The sequence below is a fragment of the Otolemur garnettii genome, unplaced genomic scaffold (genome assembly GCF_000181295.1).
Source record: "Otolemur garnettii isolate 467f Iridium unplaced genomic scaffold, OtoGar3 scaffold00003, whole genome shotgun sequence".
Taxonomy (NCBI): domain Eukaryota; kingdom Metazoa; phylum Chordata; class Mammalia; order Primates; family Galagidae; genus Otolemur; species Otolemur garnettii.
Window position 1 is genome coordinate 35,142,673 of NW_003852398.1, and position 10,528 is coordinate 35,153,200.

The 10,528-nt window shown below is 38.4% G+C and overlaps 2 protein-coding genes across 2 annotated transcripts in view; both read right to left on the reverse strand.

Annotated features, from left to right (window-relative positions):
• The window catches only part of LOC100957785 (protocadherin alpha-2), a 2,454-nt gene extending 2,137 nt beyond the window's left edge, over window positions 1-317 (reverse strand). The window contains exon 1 of the mRNA XM_003782300.1: window positions 1-317. This exon is cut by the window's left edge and continues 2,137 nt beyond it. Coding sequence (XP_003782348.1) covers window positions 1-317 — 317 coding nt within the window.
• A 5,868-nt stretch (window positions 318-6,185) lies between these two features.
• On the reverse strand, window positions 6,186-8,624 carry LOC100948457 (protocadherin alpha-1). The gene has a single exon (XM_003782116.2). It carries the CDS (start codon window positions 8,622-8,624, stop codon window positions 6,186-6,188), a length of 2,439 nt encoding a protein of 812 aa, XP_003782164.1.
• Between the last annotated feature and the right edge of the window lie 1,904 nt (window positions 8,625-10,528).

Genomic DNA, 10,528 nt, shown 5'->3' on the forward strand with positions numbered 1-10,528 from the left:
AGGTGGATCCCGCACTCCGCGCTCCGCCCGCACAGCTCCTCCCGGTCAATCCGAGAATTCACAAACAAAATGCCATTCTGCAGATTTACCTCCAGAAGGTCCCGGTGGCCTTTGGACGCCAGCCGGAACAGGCGCGGCACCAGTTCTGTCAGCTCCAGCCCCAGGTCCTGCGCGATGCGGCCCACGAAGGTACCGTGCTTGGCTTCCTCTGGGATTGAGTAGTGGAGCTGGCAGCTTCCATTCTCCCAGAACGTGATGAGCAGAAGCAAGAGCAACCGAATCCAGGCCTTTTGGCCCCTTCTCATAGAAGACACCATTACCATTCCTCAGTGAGTTCATCAAATTACAAGCGCATAGTCTGCAAAAAATTAAACAATCTACACTGTGGTAAAATCCTGCTGCTTCTCTTATTGCTCAGCTTCTCTAGAGCAACAAAAGGGCTCTGATTATTTTGCTTCCTAGAGAATACTCCACGGTAGACAGCGACATCATGTGGCTAAAACGTAAGGTCTGTTATTCTTTAGACTTAAAACTAGACTATCGTCTGGTTTAAGTTTACTCAGGTTCGTGTTACAAAAATATCTATTTTAAGCCCTAAAATATATTACCGTTTTACCTCTTTTATTATGGTAAAAAAACACATAACACTGAACTTACCATATTAAATATGTTTAGGCGTACATTTCAGTAATGTTAAATATATTCACATTGTTGTGAATGTAATGTTCAGTAATGTTAAATATATTCACATTTTTCATCCTAGAAAACTGAAACTGTATACCCATTAGAGAGCAAGTCCATTTTCACCCTCACAACAGCCTAGGTAACCATCATTCTATTTTGTGTTTCTATGAATTTGACTACTTTACATAGTTTATGTAAGTGATCACATAGTGTTTGTCATTTTGTGACAGGCTTATTTCACTTAGCAAAATGTCCTGAAGATTCATCCATGTTTTAGCATGTGACAGGATTTCCTTCTTTTGTAAGGCTGAAAAACAGTGTATTGTGTCTATATAATACTTTTTTTTTTTTTTAATCCATTCAACCGTCCATGGATATTTGGGTTGCTTCCACCTCTTCACTATTCACTATTGTGAATAATGCTGCCACAAACATGAGTATCCAAATAATTCTTCAAGAGTTGCCTTTCATTCTTTTGGATATATTACAATTTTTCATAATTTCTTCAAATGAAGCACACAGGCATCAAAGGATATTTTAATCAATCAGAAACATAATGTTTTATGACTTGATTTTTGAATTGTTTACAAATGTTTAAAAATTCAGAATTTGTTACTCATTTGGATAATGTGTTACTAATTAAGGAACATTTTATATTATTTCAGATTTTTATGTAGGAACAATACATACTTTTTTAGTGTTAATTACTTAAGCATATCTTCTTTTATTAATTCTTAGTTGGTCCCTTCACAAGAAAAAATGTAAAAATTGAATAAAAATAACATGGGAACAAAAAATGAATCAAGAGGTGAGACAGCATAACAAAATGTATAATAAATGGGTCATTTTTAGTTACTCTACGTCACAAATTTTGTTTTCAGCTTCCTAGAGCAAGGAAAATAATAATAATTGTAAAACTTATAGTTTCTACAAAAGAAAAGCAAAATCTTTGTTGAAGAAAAGCTAGATTTTCCTAGTGCTAAAACCTGATAACAAGTTTTGAGTCTAATATCTTAAGGAAGCTATCTAAGGAAGCATATATGTTTATATAAATCATTCTCTGATAATAATCCCCAAGTTAACTGACTTAGGCAAAAAGCAGAGCATCATTTATTGGCTTATACATGGACATGGGTAATTATTTACTGTTTCAGGCAGAACGAGGTCCACACGCTTTAATAAGACCACAATGAAAATATCTCTACATTTCTTCTCCTCTGCTGACCTTCTCAGGCAGACTTTTCCCTAAGTGACGGCAAAACAGTCAAAGTGCTTTTTAGAATACATATTATCAGTTCAGTGATTCTCAACAGAAAGTGCCCCTTTCTAACACGCCCAGCGAAAATCCTAGATATTACTAGGACTGTAGGAAGATATTACTTCCAGGGAGATATTACTTCCTACAATCCAGCTTGAATTATGTATCTTTCCTTTAGTGAGTAGTTGTAATGGGTCTCACCTTGGCCAGACATGGGTCAGTCCTGAAGCCATGAGATAAAATTAGCTCCACTTAAATTATGTGGACTGAAATTCAGGAGGCTGTTTTTTGTAGAGGTCCTGGAATGTATTCAGATTCCCCAGAAGCTTAAACTGATTGCACATAGCTACAGACTGGCCATTATGGAATTATGTAGTTGTGATTGCAACTGCATATGTATGATACCCAGTAATTTTTATATACTCCATGGCCAACATATTGGCTACTATTGACACATTATACCTAGAATCCAGATGTTAGTTCCAGGAAACACGGCTAGCTTGAAACAATTTTTGCAATCATATAAGGTAATTAAGGTTGATTTTCAGAATAACATATCTAGGGGTATGCTTTTATTTTTGTGCTGTTATGTGGGTTTCTGAGGATTTAGAATATCTCTCTCTTTCCCCCAAGAAAGAAAGAGTGTCATTGCCAGATAAGCAAGCACATTTCTTCCTCTCTTCTTTGGACACTAAAAAGACATGCTCATCAGATACCCTCCTGTGTTTGACATCTCTTGGTATTTGTAGTGGGTTTACTAGCAAAAGACATCTACACTCAGAATGTCTTTGAAACAAAGACCTTTGCAGATATTATTAAGGTAAAGATTTTGTATGAAATCATCCCAAATTAAAGTAGACCATTAATATAATGACAGCTATTTCTCATAAGAGAAAGAAAAAGAAAAGATAAACAGAGAAGAAAATAATGTGAAGACAGAGGCAGAAATGAAGTTATGCTGCCACAAGGAAAAGAATGCTAAGAGCTACCAGAAGCTAGGGGAGGCAAGAAAGGATTCGCCCTTACAGTCTTCAGACGGAATGTGGCCCAGCCAACATCTTGATTTTTGACTGCTGGCTTCTAGAACTATGAGAGAATAAACTTCTATTATTTGAAACCCCAAAGTTTGTGGTTATTTGTTGCAGGATCCCAAGGAAGCTAATATAGTATCTAGTGCTTAAATTATATCCTTTGCACCTATCTAAGCTATTTAACAGTAAAATCCATAACATCTATGTGTTAGGACATTTATTCTTGCAAAACCTTCAAACAAGTTTTTCACAAAACTTCCACAAAGCCCCAGAGAAAAAAGCAAGAAGGGGTAATAGATGCTAGATGCAAGAAAGAAAAAGTGATATTTATGACATTTTAATTTCAGTTTATTATTTTTCTTCTATTACCTTTTATATTTAATGAAAAGCAATCAGCTGGGCACAGTGGCTCATGCCCATAATACCAGCTACTCAGGAGGCTGAGGCAGAAGAATAGGTTAAGGCCAGGAGGTAGAGCTCAGCCTGGGAAATATAGTGAAACACTTCCCCCATAAGGAGACAGAGGGAGAAAGAAAGATCACAACACAACAGGTGTAGAATAGAAGTTATCTAATCAGCTTAATGGTCCAATGCCTTAATAAAAGTGTCAATAATAACATTCTATCAGTTGTATTACTTGTTGTAATGCTCTCCTGTTAAAATTTATTCTGTTCACATTAGCTTAATGGCAGTGGAACCCCAATACATATACTGTTGTGCATTGACTAATTTTTCCCTTTAAAATAAACAGAACAGAAATATTGGTATTGGGTATCAGAATAAACAACTATTTATCATTTTCATCTATTTCTATGCTTTAACGACCACAAATCTAAAAGATACCTGAAATGATCCTTATTTCTCTAATTATTTCTTGTCTTACCAGAATACAGAATTACACTTCTAATCTTAAAAAGGTTGTTTTCTGAAAAAGAAGAAACATATCAAGAAATAAAGTCCAAACTTTCTCCCTTTTATTTAAGACAATGTAAAAATAATATCTTCCTTAAAATTAAGTTGCATTGGTATCAACATACCATGGTAACTTGAAAATAAAATGGCAATTCCTAAAATTGTACCCCTGAAACCAAAACTAATTACTGAAATTTAATAATCTAAAATTAACAATTTACAATTTATCAGTATTTTACTGAAGCAATGATGGTTTTTGTTTCTACTGGGGCATTTGAAACTTGGAGCCTTCATAGAAATACTAAAATAACACTGTTATTCTTAATATGCATAGTACAATCATCTTTGCCTAGTTTTTTCAGATAGGTAACAAAGGTGTGAAGCTGCTCACCTTAATGGATAATTAATGTTAACCAAAATTAATCCAAATGCATAATAATGTTCATAACCTGGTAATAAAATCTCAGTATATATGACATCAACTTTTTTTTGAGACAGAGTCTTAAGCTATGTGGAGTGCCATAGTGTCACAGCTCACAGCAACCTCAAACGCCTGGGCTTAAGTGATTCTCTTGCCTCAGCCTCCCAAGTAGCTGGGACTACAGGTGCCCGCCACAATGCCCAGCTATTTCTTTTTTGTTGTTGCAGTTGTCATTGTTGTTTTAGCTGGCTGGGGCCAGGTTCAAACCCGCCAGCCTCAGTGTACGTGGCTGGCACCCTACCCACTGAGCTACAGGCTCCGTCCTGACATCATCTTTTAAGGATATGACCATTTTAAGTCAATGCATTTCCTAAATGAATGTCTAATTTAAATTGTAAATGTACCATAGGATAACACCAAAAAATAAATTTTGTCATAAATCTATACTATTCTGTGCTTTTATTAATACTAAAATATTCAATGAATAACAAATGAATCATAGGCAAGAACAGGAGGAAAAGTAGGAAAATAAAGCAACTGATTCATCTAAAAAAATGAGAGGAAGTAATACAATATGTTTTGTGGAAGAAATCTTGTGAAGCAAAATGAAACTATTGAAAGTTTTGTTAACTATAAGAAGATTTTGAGTGAGGCAAGAACATTAACTGTCAATGGGAAATCCATTCATACTTGTGTTAAAACAAATACTAAGTAACAATATTCCACAATCATCTTTTCCTCCATTTTTGAATTATCTTTTCATAAATAAAAATAACTTTTCAAATGTTGTAGTTATAAACTCATTTCTTTTGGTTTAATAGTGACTAATATTTAAGATTCACCTCCAAGTTAACACCTTCAAATAACCAGAAAATTTTAACTTTTATTACAATCATTATAATACAAAAAGAATTATTTTTTGTTCTTAGATCTGTAACACATCAACTTAAAACTTTGTTTTTTACAGTGATCTCTATGTAGTTGTGTGAAGACATGTCTGAATGCTTTTAGGCCAAATCTAAAAAGTCATTGCTATTATTAAAAAAATTCTCAGTCCCACTAATAATGTTGTGGTTAACCTCTCATTGAAGTACTATGAGATAATTACCTTTTCAACCTAAATAAATTATTTTTAAAACATGAAAATATTTCAAATTGTATATAAAAACAGTGCACTGTACCCCATGACTGTATTAATGTGCACAGCTATGATTTAATTAAAAAAATAAAAAATAAAAACAAGTTATGACTTTTTGTAAAGAAGTATGGATAACACTCAAAGAGCTAAAAGTAGACCTTCCATGGGGGTGTGACATAATTATAAGAGGGTCTTCATCTAACAAATGCAATAAATGTAACCTGGTTCTGTGTATCCTCAATGAATCTCCAACAATTAAAAAAAAAAGTAGATCTTCTATTTGATCCTGCAATTCCATTACTAGGTATCTCTCCAAAAGAAAAAAAAAATCATTTTACCAAAAGGACATTTGCACTCAAATGTTTATAGCAGCTCAATTCACAATTGCAAAGATGTGGAAACAACCTATGTGCCCACCAACCCATGAATGGGTTAATAAACTGTGATATATGTATACCCCATGAATACTATTCAGCCATTAAAAAGATGGAGACTATGTATCTTCCTGGATAGAATTGAACAACCTCCTTACAAAAGGACCTCAAGAATGGAAAACAAGCATCCCATGTACTCAACACTAATTCCAAACTAGTAGATGAACAACTATAGGACCATATGAGAGGAAAGACAAAATTGAATTCAAGAAGGGGGTAGGGAGGAATGGTAAGAAGGGGCTCAGTAATCCCCCACCTAATAGATACAATGTAGGTATAGATGGTATTCAAAATACAGCTAGATGAGTTAAACGTAAAAAAGAAATTCAAAGCCTTTGAAAATTGGACTTACATTAACGGATATATCCGAAATTCCTTCTGTATGTTCATTTCTTTCTGACGAGTTCAGACCAGGAGACAGGCCTGGGCTGAAAGCCATGAGATCAGTCTTGGGAGGACCCTCCCCAGAGCACACCCTCTGTCGCCTCTGCTGCGAATTTGACCAACTCCCCACCGTGCTGGAGCACACCAGTTTCGGCTTACCCGGCCTGCATGCATACTCAGTGGGAGGCGCCGAGCACCTCAGCGCGGTGTACAGCAGCAACGTGAGCACCAACAGGCTGGACACCGCGCAAATGGCGATGATCAGGTACACGTTGACATCCACCAGAGCCGCCTGCGGGCCAATGGCGCCCGATAACACACGAGACGATGCCTTAGGTGCCTGGGCACTCTCCACCAATGACACCAGCACGGTTGCCGTGGCAGTCAGCACTGGCTCGCCATGGTCCTTCACCAGAACAAGCAGGCGCTGGAACGGTGAGTCAGCCTCGTCTAGGGCACGAGTAGTGCTGATTTCGCCGTTGTACAGACCCACGCGGAACGGGCTGCGTGCACTGCCAGTCACCAGCTGCAGTTCATAAGACAGCCATGCGTTGTAGCCAGAGTCAGCATCCACTGCCCGTACCTTCGCCACCACGTGGCCAGCGCTCACAGACCGAGGCACAAACTCACTCACCGCACTGCGGGTACCACCCACCCAAGGCGCCAGCAGCTCAGGCGCGTTGTCGTTCTCATCCAGCACGAACACCTGCAGCGTCACGTTGCTGCCCAGAGGTGGCACGCCTGCATCCCGAGCGCTCACCTGGAACTGCAGCAGCTCCAGCTCCTCGTGGTCCAGTGGCTGCAGCGCGTACACCTTGCCGCTCTCAGCGTGCACGGACACAAAGCTCGACAGCGCGCGCTCACCCACCCGCCTCTCCACCAGCGAATAGGACACCAGTGCGTTCTCCAGCGCGTCCGCGTCCCACGCCGACACAGTGAAGATGTGGCAGCCCGGCGGGTTGTTCTCCTTCACAAACACAGTGTACTCGGACTGCGGGAACACCGGTACGTTGTCGTTCACGTCGGCCACCTCCACAGACACAGTGGCTGTGGCCCACAGAGAAGGCGAACCCCCGTCTCGAGCTGTCACCACCACCTTATAGACAGACACACTTTCACGGTCCAGGACGTTATCCAACACCAATGAAAAGTAATTCTTGAAGGTGGACACCAGTCTGAAAGGGACATGGGGCGTCAGGGAGCAGGTGACCTGCCCATTGTCTCCTGAGTCAAGGTCAGACACGGTGATGAGGGCGATAACTGTGTTGGGTGGAGCGTCCTCTCTGACCGGCAAGGACAGGGAAGTGACTGCCAGTTCTGGGGCATTATCATTTACATCTAGCACTTTCACCAAAACCTTGCAATGATTTGACATCGGAGGGCTTCCTTTATCAACTGCCTTTACCTGAATTTCGTAAGATTTTGTTTCTTCATAATCCAGTTTATCAATTAATCTAATTTCTCCTGAGCTGGAATCAACCTCGAATTTTTCTTGAATGTCAGGAGAAATACCACTGTCAAAGGAAAAGACAACTTCACCATTTAAACCTTCATCAGCGTCAGAGGCATTTAATGTGGTCACTAATGTTCCATTTGCTGTAGTCTCTAATAAGTGGACTCTGTACACGGCTTGGTCAAACAGGGGGGCGTTATCATTAACGTCCAGCACGGTAATAAGTAGCTCAAGTGTACCTTCCAGCTCTGGTTTGCCCCCATCAATGGCTGTCAACAATAAATGAAGTTCTGGTGTTTCTTCTCTATCCAAAGATTTCCTCAATTCAAGAGAAAGAGAATTACTCTGTTCATCACTTGCCTGTACTTGCAAAGAGAAATAATCACTGGGACTGAGGGTGTATGTTAGATGGGCGTTGGCACCAATATCTGCATCAGCAGCACCCTCTATTGGAAAACGCGAAGCCAGAAGTCTAGATTCAGGAATAAATAACCTTTGTTCTCTGCTTCTGAAGACCGGTGGATTATCATTAATATCTTTCACGTTTACCTCCACATGAAACACCTGCAGTGGCCTGTCCACCACCACCTCTAGGTGGATGCTGCACTCCGCACTCCTCCCGCACAGTTCCTCCCGGTCAATCCGAGAATTCACAAACAAAATGCCATTCCGCAGATTTACCTCCAGAAGGTCCCCACGGACTTTGGATGCCACCCGAAACAGACGTGGCACCAGTTCCGCCAGCTCCAGCCCCAGGTCCTGCGCGATGCGACCCACGAAGGTGCCGTGTTTGGCTTCTTCTGGGATTGAGTAGCGTAGCTGGCCGCTCCCTGCTCCCCAGGCTGGGAAGAGCAGAAGCAAAAACAATAAATACCTGGCTCTGGGATCTCTTCTCCCCGAAAACAGCATTGCAAACGCACAACTCTCGTACTACTCTTGCATTACTTCGAAGTAATGCTTTTGTTAGTTAATATTTTCAATTATTTATCTTCTTACCGTTTTTGCCTTCTCTCGGGGAGTGACAAAATGGAGCTTCCTTCTTTATTTTTAGAAGTCGGTACTATTTCCATTTGACAAGACCTTGCGGTATACAGCGACATCATGTGGCTAACGTAAATTTTAGACCCACACGTTGATTTTCAAAATACAGTTTCTATATTCATTTGCAATTTACTCAATGCAATCATATTCGATTTTATGTCCTTTAAAGACCTTGGACATTTAAAATCTCACTTGAGAGAAAGTAACCCAGTATTTTTCTTTAGCTAATATCACAAAGATATTAAAATTGAATTGGGGGAAATTTAGGATACATTTAAATAACCTCTCATTACATTCCTTTTTGAAAAATGATTTATTAACTCATGTATTTTGTTATTAATACTTGTAATCAAATGCTAAAGTTTTCAGATAAGGCACTTTGACTACTAAGGTTCACTTTATTCTAGGATAGCTTGGTTATTTATTTTTTATATACATATGTATGTACACACACAACATAGTCCTACATATATATATATAGATAGTTAGTTAGCAGATATATAACAACACTTTTAGAAATATTTTGGAATACATTTAAAATTTCTTCAGTGTTGCATGAACAATGTTGCAAGTAACATTTTTTGTTACTTGAAATGTTACACTTATTTTAGACACTTCCCTTTGTTGCTTCTTATATAAAATAATGAACTAATTTTGAATTTATAAGTTTGTTTTCCAACAGTCATTAATTCTAAATTGAATTAGTGGCCATTGGTTCTTTATTTCTCTTTTAAATTTTCAACCATACCTTTTCCTTTTAAAGACCAAACATATGTCATATTTCTTTTTTTTTTTTTTTTTTGAGACAGAGCCTCAAGCTGAGCCCCTGGGTAGAGTGCCATGGCTTCACTGCTCACAGCAACCTCCAACTCCTGGGCTCAAGTGAGTCTCCTGCCTCAGCCTCCCAAGTAGCTGGGACCACAGGCGCCCACCACAACACTTGGCTATTTTTTGGTTGCAGCCATTATTGTTCTTTGGCGGGCCCAGGCTGGATTTGAACCCGCCACCTTAGGTGTATGTGGCTGGTGCCTTAGCCACTTGAGCCACAGGCGCCGAGCCCATATATCATACTTCAACAAAAATAATATGGATATTGAATTACTGTCAAGGACACACTGAGAATCTTAAAATATTCCATAGTCTAAAAAATATAAATCCAATGCAAAGATTAGGTTTTTAGAAGAAATAATTTGAGAATAATCTCTCAGAAGAAGGGCCCTTAGAAAAAGCTACTGTGGTCTCGATCTTGGACTTCAGAGCCTTCAGAACTATGAGAAATAAATTTCTGCTGCTTTTGAGAATAATCTCTCAAATTATTATTATAGACCTCTCTTTGAATTTCAATCCCATTCATAATCAGAACTCCAAAGCTACATCAAAGTTTGACTAAGAAATGGATCAGAAAAAAACTATGGATAATTATTTTCTAAAGAATGGCCTTAATGTTTCTACTTTAAGTACTAAGAATATTTAAGGGTTATTTAATCCATTATGTCTGCATAATCAGAAAGCCCAAATCCTTTGTTTATTTAATAATTAAAAGATAGGTAAAACATGGAGCTGTTTTATTTTTTAACAGTTTATACATTTAGTAGTGCTTCAATATAGTAATTACTTTATTATAAAGATGCAGCAATGTAAGATACATATTAATAAACATCATCATATTCCAAAAATGAAACAAATTCAGAACATGGAAATTTTCTAGAATTCAACAGATTGAGAGAACACTGTTAATTTGAAAGTGCAAAGTACTATGATGTGTTCTAAAT

What these genes read in the sequence shown, in the direction of transcription:
- LOC100948457 (XM_003782116.2), bottom strand. Translation starts at nt 8,624, where the DNA reads ATGCTGTTTTCGGGGAGAAGAGATCCCAGAGCCAGGTATTTATTGTTT.